This window comes from Calonectris borealis, chromosome 6 (genome assembly GCF_964195595.1).
Source record: "Calonectris borealis chromosome 6, bCalBor7.hap1.2, whole genome shotgun sequence".
NCBI classification, from domain to species: domain Eukaryota; kingdom Metazoa; phylum Chordata; class Aves; order Procellariiformes; family Procellariidae; genus Calonectris; species Calonectris borealis.
In genome coordinates this window covers 44,251,748-44,273,229 of record NC_134317.1, presented here as the reverse complement: position 1 = coordinate 44,273,229, position 21,482 = coordinate 44,251,748, and the positions used below count along the sequence as shown (strand labels likewise).

The following is a 21,482-nucleotide window of genomic DNA, read 5'->3' as shown; positions in this document are numbered from 1 at the left end:
TAAATAAGGTGGCAATTATTTACAAGTCCTGTTGATTACAGTCAACTAATTTCCCTTTGTTACACTGGAATTATGCTGATGCTATATAATGCAAATGTGGCAGTACAGTAAAATGTTTCCTTAGCAGCTCTAGTACTTCAGTAAGAACATTGCTTATTTGTTGGGTTGGTGTGTTTGGTTTTTTTTTTTTCCTGGGAGGGGGAAAAAAGTCTCTTTATACTGTGCTTCAAAAATAATCACCAAGGCTAAAACTAATGGAAAAATTAAGCCAGGTCTGAGCCTACCTAGCAAAGCACCAAGATTTGTGTTTAGAGTCAACAGCCGTATAAAAGCTTATCTTAATAAATACTTAAGCTTTAAGCATCCGAATAACAACACAGACCAAGGCGGCTGCTGTGCCAGCTGCCTGGCCCGTGCTGCAGACTTGGCTGTTTTCCTACCCTCCCTCCAGCAGCAGCAAATGTGAGTTTTGAAAACCGTGTTTGTTAGGAGAGTGGTGACACTCCGTCTGGGCTGTGAGGGATGAACACCACTGGGCATCACGCTTCTGAGGGCGATAAATCAGGAGAGCTAACCTTTTCCTATTTTTCTTCTAATTCAGGCTTGGACCTGATACTTGCATCAGCTCTCACTTTCCCAAAATCTCTGTGGCCTGGCACAGTGATAATTGCAGTTGACCCTGGCCACAGATAAGAATTTCCCAGCCACCTGCTCACACTTTTAATCTTTATTCAGTTACGTGTATGTGGTGGTGGTGCGGACTTTTTAAAATTGATGTGAAGCTACCTGTGGTCTTCAGGAATATCTCAACTGCCTAAAGCCTTTAAAGCATTTTATTTTCTTGGGAGTATTTTATTTTCATACGCATTGGAATAAATAATTGTGGAAAGAATCTTTACTCAAAAGGAAAATTAATTTTTCAACAACCTTCCAGGTCCTTCCTTTAATAATTAACTAATTTATTTTCAAGGAAAATTTATCCTGAACTGATACTTACAAGCTTGGAAAACATAACATCATTTGGAATGCAGTACTTTTATAAGTATCTCACCTTTTTTCAAACATACTTGAAATGCTTGCTTTTTAAATAATAAATATGCTTTGGTTTCGATTCATAGTTAAAATTTTATTATTTATCACTTTGTTTTTGTTGTCTTTGCTAATCAGTTCAAGGGAAAGTGTATTAAGTCTTCACACTTGCTTCAGTTGTATGTTTTAAAACCCCAGATGTGGTTAGTAAGTACATGTAGTTTACATGATATACTGTGTACACACATACAATATACGGTACTGGCAGGGGTAGTTTGAAAACAAGCGAGCATCCCTTTCTCAAATTCAGCACGGTGTACAACAGGCCAGTAACACTATGGAAATGTTGGAGTTTGATTCTGATTCCAAAATGCCTTTTTGGTCCATGCTTGGTTGTCATGAATTATGCATTATCACGATGAAATAAAATACCAGTGCTTTCATGATAATGCATAAACATTGTTTATTGTAGCCCACAAAAAAAATTCACCTTTTGTAGACACAATTTTTATACTTTTTCAGCACAGCTAGATTATAAATATATGTTGACTGTGGTATCTGAGCTGTGTATCTACACAGAATAAGTGTTGCTGCTTCTGTTACTGTAGAGAAACGTTTCCTGTTAATGCTATACATAACTGTGCGTAATACTGTCCATAATATACATAATAGATAATCTGGTTGATGGTAATATTAGTATGCCAAGAGTTACAGCCTTATTGATAAGTACAGAGTTAATTAGGATTGGAATCAGGCTTTCTCTATGGTAATAGGAAAGCAAATTTAAGCAGCTTTTATAGAACAAATAAAAGTAGCCCGTTTAGCAAAAGTTCTGCTCGAATTTCTAATCTCTTTAAGGGGAAAAGGCTTATGTGATTTGCATGATCCTTTCCCCTCCCTCTGTCCATCTGCTTTAGCGAGGATGGTGACCAGTTGTGAGAGAGATGCCCAAGGTTAATGATGACAGGGGCACGCAAGAGAGATTGCCACTCTGAAACCCACAGTTTACCTAAAGCTTTGATGCATGTAAGATGCAGTTTAAATAGTTATTTTGTACATAGTCTTTGGGATAAAAAAAAAAAAAAAAGTTGTGGAAATTCTGTGATTTGTTTTAGGTGCTCCTGGGAGTCTCAGGAGAAGTGGAGAAGTAGTATCTGTGGGTCAAGTATTTTAGTTCTGCGCCCCTTGAAATTCTGCACTGCTGGTGACAAAATTAGCGGGGAGTTTTACTGCTTGTCTTACTTGTCATATATTTACGATCTGCTTGAGTTTATGCTGTCTGGCTAGCGGGGAATCTGAACAGCTTCATTGTGCTCAGAAGTGTGTTTTTGCACCTTTTGTCACTGCCTCTCCTCCCTGCTTGTGCAGAATCCTCTTAGTTACTTAAATTGGTGTCTTCTCCAGATGGGGTTGGGGAGTGAAAAGGAATCGTCTTGCCTGAGCAAAGATGCTTGTTCAGGTCACAAACTGGGATGATCATAAATGTTTTGCAGTGGTGGTAGGAAATTCAGGATATCTGCAGGCATGTGGGCTCTGTTTTTGAAACTGTGTGTGAAATGGTGACAAACATAGAGATGTATTTCTTTCTCATTCTACTATTAGAGGCATAGCATTAATTAGTGTAATCACTGCTAAAGGCACATTTTACATTTTCACTAAGAGCTGCTTAGCTCCTGCTGTGAAAAGTAAGCTGTGAAGATTCCAAACATTAGTGTGCTGAGGATTTGTTTAGTTGAGGATAAACAGATTTCATTGTTTTAAATTACTGAATAACAATATTTAGCATGGATGTTAAAGTTGCAAACTTACACATCTATATGTATATTTTAACGTCATTCTTCATTTCTCAGTATCTGATATTTATTTTTGGACTACAAGTTTCTTGATGTTTCGAATATGTATATCATTTAACATATATTATTTAACATTTACATTTTAATCACTTATGTGCCAGTGGTTGCAGTTTTACAAAAACCTGTTTTTGAAGTGACAGTTTCACTGGGCAAGTCATGCAGTTATCCTGTCCCGAAGTCATCTCCTGGCAGATGAGTGATGAAGTTTGTGTTGATCAGTAGATCGATGGTTCAGCCAGCTGTTTGGACCACAGGGGTGATTAGTGCTGCTTCCGTAGCTGCGGTGCTGGAGGAGGACTGCATGTGCATCATCTCTGTGGGTTATACTACTGTCGAGCAATTAGCTGTATTATTTGTTTCTGTATCCCTACATATCTTTCATTCTTGGATGGAAGTTTTTGTGGGATTTTTTTTTTTTCCTCTTATGTTAGCAAAGATAAAACCAAACTGACTTAAAAAAGAACAAAACAGAACAATGCAGTTCATTATGTTTGGTGTTTAGGACTGGACTCTGGATTTGTACCATGCTTTGCATGAATTGTCTAAAATAATAAATAGGGGTGGAATGGCTAGTTTCTTTTTGCAAAACTTGGTAATTACATATTATGCACTCGAATTACTACAGTATGCAATCTGTGCATTAAGAACAACATCAGTGCAAAGTTCTGCATTTTGTTTACTAGCTAAAGCTGACTACGGTTTTAAAGTAGAGTGGAATTAAAGCTAGATTTTCCCACAAGAGGTGGGAAGAGAGATGGAACAAATCCAATTGTTACAGAGCAGGCATTTGGCTATGTTAAAATGAGTGTTGATTTTATTGTGTCAACCTTATCAAGTGATCGTGTTGGTTTATATGGTTCCTTTTCTCGATAACTTTTGACCTGTTGTCTGATTTCCACCAGTGCTGACACTTAAAGAAGTCTCAAAGCATTGAAGTTCCTAAATATTTGATGTTGACAGCTGGATGAAAGACACAGATGTGTGTCCTCACTGAGGGAAGGGCAAAACCTCATATAACAGAGTGTGTTTGCTTTAGCGGTGTAAATTTTGCCAGCCCATACGGCAGTATGAAACTAAGCATAGTCTTTTATGCCACCTACCTTCCAGTGTTCCCACGCTTTTGAAGGCACAAACAACCTCTGCTTCCCATCCCGTTCTCCCTGTCCTTTCCAGCTGCAGCCTCAGCCCTTGGTTTCACAAGGCGTTACTGTACCTGGCAGTGTCCTCTTAAGACATCACCGTGCCTCTCTTCTTCCCAGCCACAGCGCCCAGGTGTTTTTACTGGTACCAGTAGCGATGTACTGGTGGTGAGAATCAGTTCCCTTATCTGATGGCGTATGTGACCACAGCCTCGGGCTGAATTGGGTATGGCTTCTTCTGCCGAGTGTTCAGTATCCTGGACACTTACCGGAAAGTATCCATGCAGTTGTTAACTTCTAAGATATGTACAGTGTAAGTAAAATGTCCACGCATAATTAGAATTGATACTGTCTATGGTAAAAGTAAGCTAAGTAAAAGACTGAAATTCTGCTGGGAGGCAATTATTTTATTGGAAATAACAAAAGGAGGTTGAAGTTTCGCCCTGTGATTGCTGTGGACTATTCGTAACAGTTTTGGAGTAGACTCAAAGACACACTTAAAAGTAGGACTTCAATCTTAATTTAATCAAATTTGTCAGCAAAAGGAATCAAAGTTTACAGATGTTACACAAGACTAGGTTATCACAGAATGATTTTGCATTTGTACTGGACTTTAGTCTCTTCAGGTACTTTCCAAACATTTAATTGTGGTAAAGAATCAGCAGAAAATGAATGCATTCTATTAAAAAAAAAAAATATTGCAACACAGAACGTAGAAAGTGCAATGCCTAGGTGTTAATGCTTGAGAATAGCTAAGAGGCAGATGCACAACAGATTGGCAAGTAAAAGACAAATTTCCATGGTTTGATCCACTCCGGTGTAAGAATGCGAAGCCTATTAAAGCTCCACTACTTTTTCCTCACTGTAGTAATGGATCTTTTCTTAAAAGTGTAAGTCCCAGCATGGTTTTGGGGTTCAGTGCTCCCTGTTGGAGCACTCTCGTGGCATTATGAGATTGGAGCAATTACCTAGAAAGCAACAGATATTATGTACTTGATTAGTTTTCAGGAAAAAACAAACTGGAATAATGAAAAAACCAAAACCAAACCAAACCACAAACCCATCACCCTTAAATTAGTGCTTTTGATTTGGGTAAAAGTGGTGCCTTCTTTCAAACCAAATGCTAGGTAGATTATATATTTTGCATGTTAGATGCTTATATTCACCTTTAGATCAGTCTCTCTTGAAATGGAAGTCCCTGTGGTAAATAAAATCTATTTCCCCACAGCCAGATAACCTATATGTAATATCATCTGAATGTTTCAGTTAATAAGAAAATCCACATTTAGGAGAGAGGGTTACAATACCCACTCTGTCCTTCACCTGTTATGGGGCCACATGTTTTTGTCATTGATGATCATCTCAGTTTTAGGAGGGATCTTGGGTCAGGATTCAGCCAAACCAAACAGACATTCATTGGTTTCGTGCTGGGTAAAAAACTGCATCTTCAGTGTTTTGACTGCTTGAATTGTCTGTGTGCTAATCTGCAGAGTGGATTTGACATAATTTTGGAGTTTAAAAAAAAAATAGTAGTGAGATAAAGTCGTTTACATACTCTTTCAGTTAAAAAATATTGTAGTTCATCATACAAAACCCCAAATTCTTGCAAACCTTGTCAAATTTGCAATTCTGCAGAGTGCACCTCAGTTACTTTGGGGCACTTTGGGGAAATACTATGTGAAAATTGAGCAAAAACCGTGGATGGCCCGAAGCAAAGCCAGTGCCCATGCTGCTGCTTTTAAAGGAGATTTAATGCTTTACCTTGTATGTTGGTACCTTAAAGTTTAAATATCCCACTCTCTGTTTTCCAGACAGAAGCAGTCTCCGCCAGCCAAGAAACCAGCAAAAGTATTTCACAATGGATGTAGATGATGAAGAAAACATGAGTAAGATGTGCTTATTTACACAACAATAATTGTTTCTGAAGGCAACTTTTTTTCACGAGCACAGGGAGGACTGTGAAGAAACTTCAGAAGCACAAATTACAATTATTTCTTTGTATGTTTTAAAATATGGTATAGGAGAGTGAATCGGAGCTTTTGCATTAGGAGTGTTTTAAATACACATGGTAATATGCTAGTCTGGTTATACCTTGTGTCTCATATTTTTCTTCCAACAACTGACCAGTCAAACAAAATATTTTCCTGTTTTGAACCAGCAATGAAGAAGAGAAGGAGAATACCAATAGTGCCGATGCTGCGGGTTAGGGACCATTCAGAAGGGAGGGGTGAGATGAAGGAGGGGGAGTTGAAGTGTATGAAATAAATGAGGGAAGGCAGAAATGGAGGAGGGAAAAGCAAAAGGAGGAGCTAGAAGAGCTCCCTGCAGGTCATGCATGGCTGATTATGCTCATTAGATGCTGATTGTTCCAGCCCTGAGCTACTGAATTATTAAAGTGCATTTAAGCACAAAAATAGTCAAATATAGTGATCACCTCGATGCATACACTGGCAAAGTGCTGCGAGGTTGCTAACTCTGTGATATAATTAAGATCTGATAACCTGTGGGAAAAGTGTTCTCATTAAAACATGAAAATATTTTTACTGTTATTGGCCTTTCAAGTATCTTTTTTTTGTGAATGAGAGAAATGTTCTGTTGCTGCTATGCTGATGTGCTGTGCCTGACTGTAAATAATTGTCTATGATATAATAACAATGTGCTTATTTTTCCCCTAAGTGACAGTGGCTAAGTGGCGCATCTCTGGCAAAGCTGACAAAGCCCAGCAGTGTAGGAGGCTTTGGAGCAGAAGAGTTGTACTTCAGTCTGAAGGAGATCATAGAATCATAGAATGGCTTGGGTTGGAAGGGACCTTAAAGATCATCCAGTTCCAACGCCCCTGCCATGGGCAGGGACACCTTTCACTAGATCAGGTTGCTCAAAGACCCATCCAACCTGGCCTTCTAGGGATTGGGCATCCACAACTTCTCTGAGCAACCTGTTCCAGTGTCTCACCACCCTCATAGTGAAGAATTTCTTCCTTATATCTAATCTAAATCTACCCTCTTTCAGTTTAAAGCCGTTACCCCTTGTCCTATCACTACCTGCCCTTGTAAAAAGTCCCTCTCAAGCTTTCTTGTAGGCTCCCTTCAGGTACTGGAAGGCTGCTATAAGGTCTCCCCGGAGCCTTCTCTTCTCCAAGCTGAACAACCCCAACTCTCTCAGCCTGTCTTCAAAGGAGAGGTGCTCCAGCCCTCTGATCATCTTCATGGCCCTCCTCTGGACCTGCTCCAAGAGGTCCATGTCCTTCTTATGTTGGGGGCCCCAGAGCTGAATGCAGTACTCCAGGTGGGGTCTCACAAGAGCGGAGCAGAGGGGAAGAATCACCTCCTTTGACCTGCTAGTCACACTTCTTTTGATGCAGACCAGGATACGGTTGGCTTTCTGGGCTCCAAGCGCACATTGCTGGGTCATGTTGAGCTTCTCATCAACCAACACCCCCAAGTCCTTCTCCTCAGGGCTGCTCTCAATCCATTCTCTGCCCAGCCTGTATTTGTGCTTGGGATTGCCCCAACCCATGTGCAGGACCTTGCACTTGGCCTTGTTGAACTTCATGAGGTTTGCACGGGCCCACCTCTCAAGCCTGTCAAGGTCCCTCTGGATGGCATCCCTTCCCTCCACTGTGTTGACTGCACCACACAGCTTGGTGTTGTCGGCAGACTTGCTGAGGGTGCACTCAATCCCACTGTCCACGCTGCTGACAAAGATGTTAAACAGCGCCGGTCCCAGTACCGACCCCTGAGGAATGCCACTCGTCACTGGTCTCCACTTGGACACTGAGCCATTGACCACAACTCTTTAAGTGTGACCATCCAGCCAATTCCTTATCCACCGAGTGGTCCATCCGTCAAATCCATGTATCTCCAATTTAGAGACAAGGATGTTGTGCGGGACAGTGTCAAATGCTTTGCACAAGTCCAGGGTACAGAAAATTTTTATTGGCAGATAAAGAAGTTGGATCACTGTGTTTAAAAAAAAAAAAAACAAAAACAAACACAAAACAAAAAAAACCCTAAACACACACAAAAAAACCCAACACTCCTACCTCCCCCCACCAAAAAAACCACCCTAAAAATATTATCTGGGCTAGAATGCATCTTTTTTCTTTTACTGAAAGAGTGAACTCAACTGGAATATACTTGCTAAGACTTTCTTTTCCTTGGTATAAAAGCAATTACTTCAGATGGATGCTTTAGCTGTTTCTGAAAGTGGTGTCCCTAAGGAGGACTTCAAAAAAGTAAGAGCTGTAATTGTATAATTCACATAAGATAATTTTTGGATAAAACATCCCCTTATCTCAATAAGGAGTATATCTGAGCGTGCCTTCCTGAGCTGGAGAAAATATCATCTCTTTACAGGGGCATTCTGTAAGTGTCCTTAAGCAAAATACTCAATTTTTGTCTGTTTCTGGGATTTTTTTTGTGCATCAATTTTTTTGGTGCATCAATATGGGAAACCATTCACTGAACTTTTTGGCGTGTCAGGAGGCTCCATGGAGTTGTTAGAGGTTTGGGGCATACATTTATATAACCGCAGTTGTCTCCCAGAAGTATGTTAGCGATGTCGTCTGTACCATGTTTTTGAAAGGAAGCTACAGATAACAATGTCTGCTTGGATGAGCCCAGTTAATAGAAGGTGCAAGAAGACCTTCTTGTATCTGTATGCCCACACAAACATCATGAATTTGAAATGTTAAATGAATTTGAAATGTTAAATCATCAGATTTGGGGGGGAGAGAAATCAAAGTTCAAATTCTTAAGTTCTTTACCTTGATTCGTGCAAAGATTTTTTAAAAAATTTTTATCTTTCTGTATTTTTATATCTTTTAAGATTGTGAAGTGCGGTATCAGAAGTTGCCTATTTAATTTTTTATTATTTTATGTAACTGCTTTTTGGGGAAGTATCTTACAGGAAAGGAAGGTGGGCATATGCAATATTTGTAGCTTGCAGTTGCATAATTAGAATTGCTCTGCAGAAGCCAGAATTAAAATTGTATTGGTTCAGCTGAAATGTAAGACAGTGATGAGGTTACATTAATATCCCTGAGAAAATACAATGTTTCAGACTTCAGGTTTTAAGGTCTTCCTGCTTTATCCACTGAACATAGAGAAGATGTTACAAGAGATTTGGGGAAAGATATGTATATCTTTTAGAATGTTTTTATTTGGTTTTCTGTTGCTTTGCATGGAGGGTATGTCTGCAGCACTCTGAATGCCCCAGGAATCTGTGCCTGAAGCCTATCTGCATATTATCTCAGCATCAAATCAGAGCGCCCTGCAGAACCATCAATACAATAGAAAGAAGTAATTTGCTAGGTGTAAATTCACCCTGTTGCCTATCCTTGTTGATTACCTTACGGGTAAGGGAGAAGTGGGGCATTTTGCGGAACGCTTGGGACACTAGAATGTGGCTGTCCTGACCTTTCTCGTTTATCATTTTCCCTGTTTTTCTAAAAAGATGTTCAGAAGAAATCACATGGTTTTTTCTGCCTGTTTTTTATGAAAAAATTACTTCTTCAGAATTGCCCCAGGCTAGTAAATGAGAGCAGCAGTATAAGGGGTAGCTAGAAACATCTTTCGGTTCAGCTAAGAGTCATCTAAATTTAATTAAGTGTGCTCCAGATCAGACAGAGCAGGGAGAGTGTTGTGTCTCAGCAAGCAGGTAATGAAAGTTCCCCAATGGATGAAGCATCTTAATTACAGACACTTTTCAATTACAGGGAATAAAACCAAAAATAAACCAATACACTTGGATGGCAGATTTCTTTCTTTACTGGCATGAAAATTTCCTGTGCCTCTTTCCTTCTTCGGGTGCTCTTGCATTTGTAAGCCTCTCAAACAAGATTTCGGGGCAGGACTTTTCTTCCACTGAAGTTGTTGGCCTGTCATACTGTCAGCTATGATTTTTACTAAGGTAGCTTCCACAGATGTCAGTCAAATATGTAGTTAGAGCTGCCAACTATTTTTAGTGACTAGAAAATAAGCTAGTCTTATGAAAAATGTCTTATTCTTAAATCATGGGTAGTATTAATGTTTAAGAAAAGAGGATCCCATTATCAAGTGTTTATATCTGTATTAATGCTACTTTAAAGTGTTGAATACACAGCAGCCATGATGGACCTCAAAGGACTCTCTAAAGCATTCATTCCTTGAAAACTTATTTAAAGACTGGAAAACGCATAGACTTGAAAGTGTATTTAAAATCTAGGATTAAGCTGGTTTTAAACCTCTTGATTTTTGGATATGTTAGGATATCCACCAAGACTGTGTAACCTTTCTGAGGCAAGGTGTACGACGTTACCATATGGTCACTTGTCAACCCCAATAAAAGTTTAATAAAAAAGAAAGGAGGATAATGAAGAGCATCCATTACTGAACGCAGAAGGTTTTTTTATAATTCAGATGGTAATTTTTTTTTCCTGACAGTGCTCTCCTACGCTTTATACTTTCTAAGAGTGTTTTAACATTCACAGTTCTCATTTTCCTGCCTTATTTTAGCTGTGATGCTGGCAGCACAAAGCTTAATACTGGTCTCCAGATCAGACCGATTAGACTTTGAAATGACCTAAACTGGTTTTAGAAGATGCATGGAGTGGTGGTCCACGACTGCCATGATGTCTGCTTTAGAGCAACAAAATTTTTGCTCCTTTTGAGTACTGATGCTCCCAGCTTGAGCTATGATGGGCTCCTGAATCAGACAGAGCTTTCGGGGGGTGAAGATGCCCTCCCTCATTCTCTTCGGAATGAGTGAGAGACTCCCCAAAGTCTTACGATCTCTAAAACAGCGTATTACCAGAATGAAAAAGACTGCAGAATAGAGCAAGAAGAGCAAATACACAGTGGATCCAGCTGTGGGTCTGCTCCTCCCGTGTTAGAAAGCATGCAGGTGAAATAAGGAGCTGCTCTGAGAAAAAGAGGATGACCTCAGGAAAAGGGACGGTTAGAGCCCTGGGGTGTAGAGGAAGGATGACGAGGTTGAAATACTAGAGATCAGTAAAATCATGTGCAGCACTGGGTGTTTAATATTAGAATCATCAAATTGAAAAAACAGCAAATAAAAAACAATAGCTGTATTAAGTGAGACTAGCAGATGGGGGTTCAAAGCAAGCAATGGGAGATATTTTCGTGCAGTGTGTAACGAAATCGTGAAACGCATTGCCCAGGACATTGTGGATACCAAGAGCTTATGGGGTCTTGAAAAGCAATTAGAAAAATTTCGGGGGGGGGGGGGGGCGGGGAACCCATTGGTGGCTCCCTGCCATGCTCTGGGACAGCCCAGAGCTGTGGCTCTTTGCAGGCTGAGAGGCTGCCCTGGGGAAGGGCTGCGGTGTCCTTGCTCTGGTTTGATACCCTCTCTTGGGGTCTGCTGGTGGCCCTGTCACAGGCAGAGAGGTGGGTGAGGTGAGGATGAGCTGTAAGGCCGTTCTTAACTTTTCTAACAAGGTGAGATGCCTGGAAAAGGGGGAGCTGTTTCTGAACAGCAGGGAGAGGCTGGGCTTCAGGAGTTACTCCATGTCTGAATATGGACAAGATTAAATGAGACGAATTTTCTGACTTTAACAGGTGGTGATAGCTAATCTTATGTTTTGACTAATCTGTCAGATCTTCTCGAGCCCTAAGGTAATTAGATGACCTCACTACTGCTGGGCAGGACAGGCTAAAGAAAAGGACCAAAAGCACGTCTTCACCCTCAGCCTGAGAAGTAGTTGCTCTTTCTTGCAGTCCAGCAAGTCTGTGGGTTGAAACAAACCCAGCTCCTTCTGGTACGCACGGAAAGTCTTTTTCTTTCCATCATGTGCAAGGCTTGGTTTTGGATCACCTCCACGATGTAGAAACTTGCCTACTTTTCGTGGTCTCTGGGTTTGACTCAGGCTGTTAGCTCCCTGCTTGCTTTCTCTCCTAGTTTCTTCCACCCTGCAGGTTCTCCAAAGCTAACAAGCCTAGTGTCTTTCAGGCAAGTAGTAGTTTTCTTCCCTTCTTTCTTACTGAGACAAGGTAAGCATGCAAGTTTCTTTCCTGCTTCCTACAAGTTCCCCCCTCTCTGTCAGGGCATCGTTTCCCCTACCGATGTCATGAGATGAATTAAGGTGTTCCTCCAGCTGCTGTACTTACATGCAAAAGTTGGGTTTTTTTACATTCAGCTGGAGTCTATTCAACTTGTATTTTCCTTCTGTGCCTTCCACAGGCACTGGTAGTAGTCTTCATATAGAAAGAATGATAAAAACAAAGCCATTAATTAGTGTTAATGATTTCTGTTTAGCCTAAAAGTCATATTGGTTCATAGCAAATTCCTGGTGCCACTAGTAAAAGCAATGTTCCAAAAATGGTGTTTTGGATGAGATGTAATTTTTGGAGTTAAAGCTTCAGGTAAGAAACTCTCTGTAAGGAAAGATTTAAAAATTCACTCTATTGTCCTTGGATTCCTTCACGTATATATATATATATAAAAAAAAAGACTATATACGTATGAACACTGTGTATTGACAATTGTGGCCCTCTAGCACATGTTCTGCAGGCAATATAATTTGTGGCTGAACATTACAAGAGATACTTTATTAAATTTAGCAGATTTCTAGCAATGAAATGCTTCAGAATATTTAGTGTTTCATTCTTGACTGAATTTAATTGACTGGAATTTAATGTTCAGTACCGTATAATTCTTTGTTGTGCTACTGTGATTTATCAAAATGTATTCCTACTTTGGCTTTTTCTGTTGATCTTTTTTTTTTTTCTTCTTTTTTTCTCTTCGAGCACCGAAAGGAGTAACCTATCGAGCTTTTGTTGGAGGATGTTATAAATGAAAATTTAGTAACCATTCCATCAGCTTTGTAACCTGGGCGAAGTGATGTGTGCATGGTAGGGGATTCTTAGGGAAGACATGAAATGTGGCTGAAATTTGTCACTGTGAAAAAGAGCTTCCACCTTGGTTTGCTCTCATTTCAATTAATATTTATCACCTAGTCTCAGTGTAGACGTAATATAGATATTTTGAAGTTTTGGAACAGAAGAGTTAGAAATACTTGACTTAGAAAATTTGCCTTTTCATTCACAAATGCCAGTATAAAGCACATATAATTAATTTCCTTAATTTCTTTATCAGGGTAAAAATGAGGTCTTTGCAGTTATAGCAAATATAATTCTTTAAATATACCTCTGACATATCATTACCCCAACTTTCTACTGTAGAAAATAAATAATTAAATTAATATTACAATGCCTTTTTTTTCCCCATTAACATATCATCATTGTGATTGCGCAGCTTTTGTCACACTTCTTGTATTCTGCATAGTCTTAAGACAGGATCTTTATCATGATTTTTGGGTGTGTAATGCTGTGACAGCAGTTTTCTTACTTTGCAAGGAATTACAAAACAGCTTGTAAATGACAAATATAAGGTTTCTTAGTAGAAGTCTGTGTGGATATACATAAATTAGTCTTGTGGTCGTGCTGGCACAGCGGGCAGCTGCAGTTCCTAAGCAAATTAGGGTGAGGTGAAATGAACATCTAGGAAAGGTGTAAAAAAGAATTGAATTCGGAGAATATGGAATAGCTAAAGAGAAACAAAAGCATTCAAACACTCTTCAGTCATGGTGCCTACCAAAGAGCTGCCTAATTTTTCATGGCTCAGGTTTTATTTATGCCATTTCTCAATTTGAGCAACAAAATCACTAAGAAAAAAATGTAACATGACTAAAATAAGGATAAAGTAGAATTAAATATCCATCTCCTAGTACTGGTCTTAAGCATCCATTTTTATTTTACTAATGGCAGTTCTTTGTTTTATAGGCATATGCTACTATAACTTATATTTCTGGTTTAAAGCATTTTTCAGGCCAAATGTAACTTAGGAGTAAAAGTTTTGTTCCAGCATGATTTAAATGCAAAAACCCCAAAGAGCTGCAGGGTTTTTTTTGCTATATGATTGTATCAAGTGCAGACTTTGAAAGTCATTCTTGAGTGCGTTATTTCTTGAATTATCGAGAGGTTGTATTGCATTATTATTTTCTCTGATTGTATTGCAAAACATTTAACCTGTGAGCACACATCACTTAACCAGTTACAAAGAGAGATAAAGGAATCTATAAATTTTGCATTTACAAGATCCTGCAACGAAGGCATTGTAAGTTACTCTTTCTGGGCACCGCAGGTTCGAGCAGCACTGATGTTAAAGAAAACCGCAACGTGGACAACGTTCCCCCCAAGGACGGCGGTGGGCAAGGTGCCGGGGAGGGGACGCAGCTCTCCAATGGCGGTGGCAGCAGCAGCAGAAAGCGTCCTTTGGAGGAGGGCAACAATGGCCACTCCAAATTTCGGCCGAAGAAGAGGAAGAAAACGCCTGGCCCCGTTCTGCCAAAGAATGCCCTGATGCAACTTAATGAGATTAAACCTGGTTTACAGTACAAACTCCTCTCCCAGACGGGGCCGGTCCATGCTCCCATGTTCGTGATGGCAGTTGAAGTCAACGGGCAGGTATTTGAGGGATCTGGCCCGACGAAAAAGAAAGCTAAGCTTCATGCTGCCGAGAAGGCTCTGCGGTCTTTTGTCCAGTTTCCAAATGCCTCGGAAGCGCACCTGGCAATGGGGAGGACTCTGTCGGTCAACACGGACTTCACCTCTGACCAAGCGGACTTCCCCGACACCCTTTTCAATGGATTCGAAACGCCGGTCCCTTCCGATGCTTCGTTTTACTTAGGGTCCAATGGGGACGGGTCCTTTAGCTCTAGTGGGGACTACGGTTTGCCGTCATCTGCCGTCGCCAGCAGCCTTTCCCAGTCGCCTCTCCCCGTGCCATCGCCCTACCCCTCCGCCAGCGGGAAGAACCCCGTCATGATCCTCAACGAGCTGCGGCCAGGGCTGAAGTACGAGTTTCTCTCGGAGAGCGGGGAGAGCCACGCCAAAAACTTTGTCATGGCTGTGGCGGTGGACGGTCAGACTTTTGAAGGCTCGGGAAGGAATAAAAAGCTGGCAAAAGCTCGGGCCGCTCAGTCGGCCCTGGCATCCTTGTTTAACATGCAGCTGGACCAGACCCCATCTCGACAGCCCATTCCCAGCGAGGGGCTCCAGTTACACTTGCCACAGGTGAGAAGCCCTTTGGGTTTTGTTGATGTCTTTGGGTGATGACCAAGAGTAGCCAAGTCATGCGTATTGAATCAGCTTGAACAGCTTTTCTGCTGTTTATTCCACTTCTGTAGATGTGTGTGTGCATATATATATATATGTATATATGTATTAGGTGATGTATCCACTTCTGGCTTCTGACAATTGCATGAACTCTTTGTATTCTGTTGGACACAGAGGAGGCTTTGTTGCTGCTGCTTTCAGCCTTGATCATGTCATGTAAGAGAGCACTAAGCCCAGTGCAGTGCCAGCTTGGATTGTGGTTTGTACTGAGGAAAGGTTGAATTGCGTCTTGCTCGTCTTAGGCAGCAAGATTTAGATGGAGTTCAAGTCAGAATTCCTGCTTTAAGTAAAATTATTATTTGATACAACAGTTTTTAGCAGAGAAGAAAATCGTTCTGTTCTGCAAACTGAAATTGTTGGCATTCACAGAGCAGAATAATGGAAGTCAAGAACAGATTAAGTGAGTCTGATGCAATCGCCACGTATTTCCAGGGTCTAAATAAATGACACACTCGCAGTGCATATATCCAAGATGCGTGGTTAAATAGCTGTCATCTAAAGGATTGTGCTCTAATCAAATTAGTTAATAAGTATATGTGAGTTACTTAGGCAAGTAAATCTGGATGAGAAATAGTTTAAATCAAATAATTAATGAACTAGGGAAAGTATCAAACATACCAGACATTGACCAGAAATTTAAAGTAGCTAGGATGGAGTAATTTTTTATTTTTTCAATGAAGAAAAATTCTCCCTTATTTGCTTGCTTGTGTTTCTCCCCAGTCAAACTACAGTAATGATTGTTCGACTACCCTCTTTCTACTGCGTCTCTCGGGTCTTTTTAATGATATTATATGCCTGTCTAAATTAAAATACTTGCCTGTGACTTTTTTGCAACTTTCTGTCTGTTTATTATGAGAATTTCAAGGCTTTGACCTTTTCTATCTGAAAAACATTGTTTTAGATTTCATTAAAATTATAAGATACTGGTCTGATTTCATAAAGTAGGGTTAAAGAGTATAAGAAGACGTTGTGACTATTTTTAGTATGTTGTTTTCTAAAAATGCATGGAGAATATGCATAGTTTAGAAATTCCTATATGCTTTCTTTTTTAATGTTGCACAATTATTGCATTATTGATGAATGTTTCCTTCATTTTCAAATCTAGGATCATGCTATTTCAGGTAGTTGTGATTCCTTCAGTAGATTCAGTAATTTCAGACTGCATTCTCTGCTGTGCTTTTAAAAGTAGATTTGGCCCAAGACACGAAAAAATTTTTACTGCCAGTAATGTATGTGTTTTTAGTTCTTGAATCAGTAAAATGGTGAAAATTGGAACTGGAATAGGGAAGTGGGAAAGAGGTGAGACGTGAAAGAGGTGTAAAGTTGTTTCTCCATCCAGCAGCCCAGCGTATAACAGCTTACACAGCCTCTTTTCTTCAGGGGACTTCGATGGAGCACTGGGCAGTGCTGGGTTTTTCTGAGCTCCTTGCCTTTGTCAAGTTTTGACTGAGTCCCAGATAGCTGTCCCAGAGCTTATGGAATGATCAGGGCCTTCAAGCCTAGGGTACAGTGTTAAATAACAAAAAAGCAACCCACGTAAACACTATTTTTAATTTTTTCGAGTGCTCCTACACTGACCTTGATACCCACATTGTGTATAACAAAGCATGCCCCAGGGCTAGCTTGCGTTTCACCCGTCTTATAGGTGTGCACCAAAAAAGGCTGCTGCGGTGTGGAGGAGAACCTGGTGGGCTTTAGGAGTACTGCTGAATACGCTGGGTGGGAAGGGGGAGGTTGCTGGTACTGCCTCGTGTAGACCCGATTCAAAGTCAGTTATTTATTCAGAGGCTTTTGATCAGCTTGGGATCAGGACGTCGTCGTCCTTTCTGCACTTCGCTGTGTTGTGTTACCCTCCTTTAAATTATAATTAGCTGTCAAGTTATTGGAATTATATCAAGGTCTGTTACATATTAGTGATTTTGGTCTGGTATCTATTAATGATTAATAAGGGATTTAAGCATTTGTAATGTTTTCAGGTCCTGCTTTATTTATCTTCTTTTTTTTTTAACTCTGTAAGCTGTTTTATTTTTTTACAGAGTGTTTACTCAGGATGTGTAAAGATGTTAAATTTGGAGATAATCCGAAAGTGGGTGAAGTTGCAAACATTGGAGAGTACAGGAATGATGTAAACGAGGATAGGATTTGTTATAACCCATAGACCAAATAAAATGCTGACTGGGTTGGAAAAAAATGGAAGCTAGAAACATGCAAGGGGAGGAAAAATCCAAATACCAAATGCTCAGTGGAAATAATAAAAGTACAGTGTGGTTGGGCCAATAAAGGTGTTGGAATTGACTGCCTGGGTGGCAGGTTCAAAACCTGCCTGTAGCTCGTGTGTTAATTTGTGGTGCCTTGTGAGAAAAAATAATAGAGTGGAAAGAGTCGAGAGGAGAGAACAGATGATCCCTGCTCCGGAGGTGGTCGTGGGTATCGGCTGAGATGCACATCCGTGATCCCACACCTCCCAATAGCTGCAGGCACCCCGGGAGAAATTAAATACGGAAATACACGTGCAAGCTATCAAATGGTGCAGAAGGGCAGTTGACATCAGAAATCAGCTTGTAAAATGGGCATAGGTATAATCTTATGGTCTGTAGAGTGGGTTATCGAGGTGCTGATCCCGTGGTTTAATACATTTAAAACCAGTCTCTGCAAAGCAAGCTTATCTGCTTGCTTACAGCTTCACCTTTTGTGAGGGACGAAGCAATGGTGCCTGTGGTGAGGAAAATCTCTTTGCTGGGAAAGTGAGTTAATGCCAGTAAGTCACTCAACATGTGCCCCAGAGCGGATAAAAATGCCCTGCTGAAAAAATCAGCCCTCGTGCATTTATTACCTCGGCAGCGAGCGTGTTAAAATAGAAGAGGTTGTCAGTCTTGCATTATAGGGACTTGCCTCTCCAAAACAAAGAAAATATTTTTATGGTTAGCTACACTTTGTAAATTGATAGCCATCCTCTCTTTACCTCCCACCCCTCGACGCAAGGGGGTGACCTGTATTCTGCACTAAGCCACAGGATGTACCAAGGGCTCTAAAATACGTCCTTCAAGTTTTACTCTTTTCCATGGGAGAAAACTGCATGTTTCAGCTTACTTAGATTAATATCATTTAAAAGTTTAATTGCATGGCTTGTCATAGGTCTGCAGAGTTGGTAGGTGATGAGAACTGGAAAAGGCAGCGAAATGTGAGCAGTCTTTTAAAACCACTTCTGAAAACAAAGGGGTCACGTGTTTATAGATGAAGCGTAGAAGTCGATGTGACCAGGTTTTTGAAACTGTTAGTGCAAAGTCCAAATCTGATTTCTGGGGAAAAGAGGATTGTTGAGCACTCAACCACAGCAAGAGCCACACTGGGCCAGGCAAAAGCTCCCTCTCACACATCATCCCGTCGCCAGTGCCATGTCCCTGCCAGCAGCCCCAGCACTGGGAAGCGGGAGGTTTGCAGGGGATGCTGGTGCCGGCTGAGGCTGTCTCCATTCACGGAGCCAGTCCTGCCGCTGAGCAGCACCTTGCACATCTCAGGAGGTGGTACGAGGACATCCTTGGACATCTCAGGAGCAGCGGATGCTCTGTTGGACTTCCCTATTTCTTCATTTTTGATCTCTTTATCACCCAGAGAGAAGTCTCCCAGAGATCACTTGTTTTCTCTCCTTTCCTTCTTTTCCCTTAGATGCTCCCTGCTTCCCAAGGAAGGCCATGAGGGGTCTCACACCTCTGTCAAAGGTGGGATGGTGCTGTCCCTAAAAGAAGTACTCAGGCCAGTACCAAATGCCTTGGAAAAAACTGAGAAAAGGGCATATTGATAGCAGTACTTCCCCAGTACGTGCTTCTAACATTCGGCAGTTTGTGTCTCAAGGATTTTCTCAGCCAGAAATGGTGTCTTTCCATTTGGGAGTCCTTGATGGATTATTGTTTTCCCTCATGAATTTCAACTGTTTCTTGAATTTCCATAATCTTTTAGCTTCCACAGCACTTTGTAGCAGTAAGTTCCACTGTTTAAGTATGTATTGCGGGAAGAAGAGTCTCATCTTGTTTGTTTTGAAATATGTGGCATGCATCCTGGTGTGCCCTAGGGCACTTGGTGACTTTCAGTGACGTCTGCTGGTCCAGGCTGCTGGCATTTCTGATGGAAATGGTTTCTATCAGACGGTAGGAACTTGCTGGTGGAGACATCCTCTTTAGGGCACTGATGGTCTCTGTTAGGAAAACCTCCATATAAGCTTTATAATGATATTTCCCAGATTTCCTCAAACTGTTTACTTAAAAAGATAGCTGATTAGTCAGGATGCAAAGAGGTGGAAATTAGAGAATTGGAATTGTAAATATTGAAGCTTAAAAATAGAGTCATTTAGATTAGTGAAAGCTGGACTGTTGTGAGAGAAAGCAACTTGCTTTAGACAAATAAGCAATGTGGCTGCAGATGAAATTAATTTTTAAAAAATCCACTAAAGGGAATACTTTTAATCATTCACCTAATTGTGTTGCAAATTCAATTTATCCTGTATATCATTATGGACAGACATTGAAACAAAATGTTAAGCAGAAGGAATGGAGTGAGAATCAGTAATGCAATGGCTATTTTTACTTGAAGTGCTATGTTCAACCTGGGGTGGGGGGGAAACTATAAAAGAAGTATGCAAATATAGGAAAGGTATACAAATTAATGATGAAAATGATCGGAGATCTGGGAAAACTGCTTCTGCAGAGGTACTGAAGAGCTCTAGGCAGTTTATTGCAATAGACTGCTTAGTGTATACAGGAGAATGAGAATGTAACAGATTCAAACCTAGCAAAAAGATAATACTGAATGTGTTTATGGGAATTAATGAGAAATATGTTGGAATAATTGCTGTGGAATTGGCAGAAATGTAAAAGATACATTTGCATAAGCAGGGGAAGAATCTACTGCTAGATAGCAGTTCCTTTAAATAAATACAGGAAACTTTGGAGCACTAGAAAATAATTACCCTGTTTTATTAGTGTGGATACGTTTGCACCTTCTCTGAATTGTGTGTGCTGGTCACTGTCAGAGGAGAGATAATGGACTTTGATTTTACCTACTGTAGGCACTGCCACCGCTCATCAGCTTGTGAAAGTTCACATAAGCCCTAAACTGTGAAGGTAAGAAGAAATAAAGCTGAGGGAGAACATTTGTGCTTGAAAAGGTTCACTGGAGATCCAAGGAGAGCACAAAAGATTGGGAGGTCTTGGGTCAGGTCCCCAGTGAGAGTTGGGTGCTGTCAGCCCACGCAGTGCCCCTGCGCCTGCTGCCTTTGGTTCCACCACGCGGGTGCTCACCAGCATTCATCTGGGGTGATCTCTATGGCCTGCCAAGGTCTTCCTTCAGATCCAGACAGACCTGAACTTCATCAGCTTCAGAATATTTTAAAACATGGATGGTCAGGGGGGTTCTGCTACAACATTGCTGCAAGATATATGTTAACCAAAATCAGTCTGTATGTGTAGAAAAGAAGTGGATTCACTGTAACTTCATCAGAGAAAAGAACAATGCACCCAAAATAGCTTTGAGCTCACATGCCTTAACGAACAAACTGTCAGCTATTTTAGGTCTTTCCTTTTTTGAATTACCAACTTTGAATAATGATTTAATGCAGGAGCAGGGGTAGAAAAACTGCATGTCAGATGTTAGGGCACTCACTGGGAAGGTGAGATACGAGTTCAATTTCTGTTCCAATTAATATTTATTTATATGAAAGGGAGTAGAGTCAGAACGAGAAGTGAAGGATCCCTACCCAGCCCTGTCAGCGGCCTGGGCTTGATGTGGAGACAGCTTCAAGTCCTTGGTTTTGAGATGAGGACAGCAAGGACATCATTTTAGGCCAGTAAGTCTTGTTCCCAGTGCTGCAGTGGTCTGTTCATAGCCTGCCTTATTCCCATCTCTTCCATGCTCTTAGTGACTCTTAACTATGTTAATGTAATAGACCACCTGGGAGAAAAGGGCAATTCTTCTTATTATCGTGGGAGTATTCTTATAAAAGACCAACAGCTTAATAACTAAATCCATAGACATGTAATAGTGTTTATTCCTCACCACCTACCTGTTGTCACGCAACTTGAGTATCAAATAGAATAAAAAAATCTTTAATATATCTGCCTGTTTTGTGGCAGTGATTTTTTTCCCCCCTCCCCTACAGTTTCTTCTGTATTGTTTCCATCTCTAGCGGTCATTTTTCTTGCTTGAGTTCTACTTAGTTCTTCTTATCAGCCCTCCCCAGTGTCTGGCTTCATGTTCATTCAAGCGTTTTTAGGTTTCCTTGCCAGCAGCTT

At 40.7% G+C, this 21,482-nt stretch overlaps 1 protein-coding gene across 8 annotated transcripts in view; it reads left to right on the top strand.

The window, feature by feature from the left end:
• Positions 1–21,482, top strand: part of ADARB1 (adenosine deaminase RNA specific B1) — an 85,033-nt gene that overhangs the window by 33,405 nt on the left and 30,146 nt on the right. For 7 of the 8 annotated variants that reach the window (XM_075153841.1, XM_075153846.1, XM_075153843.1 and 4 more), the window contains 2 exons: positions 5,833–5,907; positions 14,165–15,096. In XM_075153841.1, coding sequence (XP_075009942.1) covers positions 5,880–5,907; positions 14,165–15,096 — 960 coding nt within the window. In that variant the 5' untranslated portion in view covers positions 5,833–5,879. Of the gene's footprint in view, positions 1–5,832; positions 5,908–12,768; positions 12,874–14,164; positions 15,097–21,482 lie in introns of all 8 variants that reach the window. The other variant, XM_075153849.1, reaches the window with a different exon arrangement.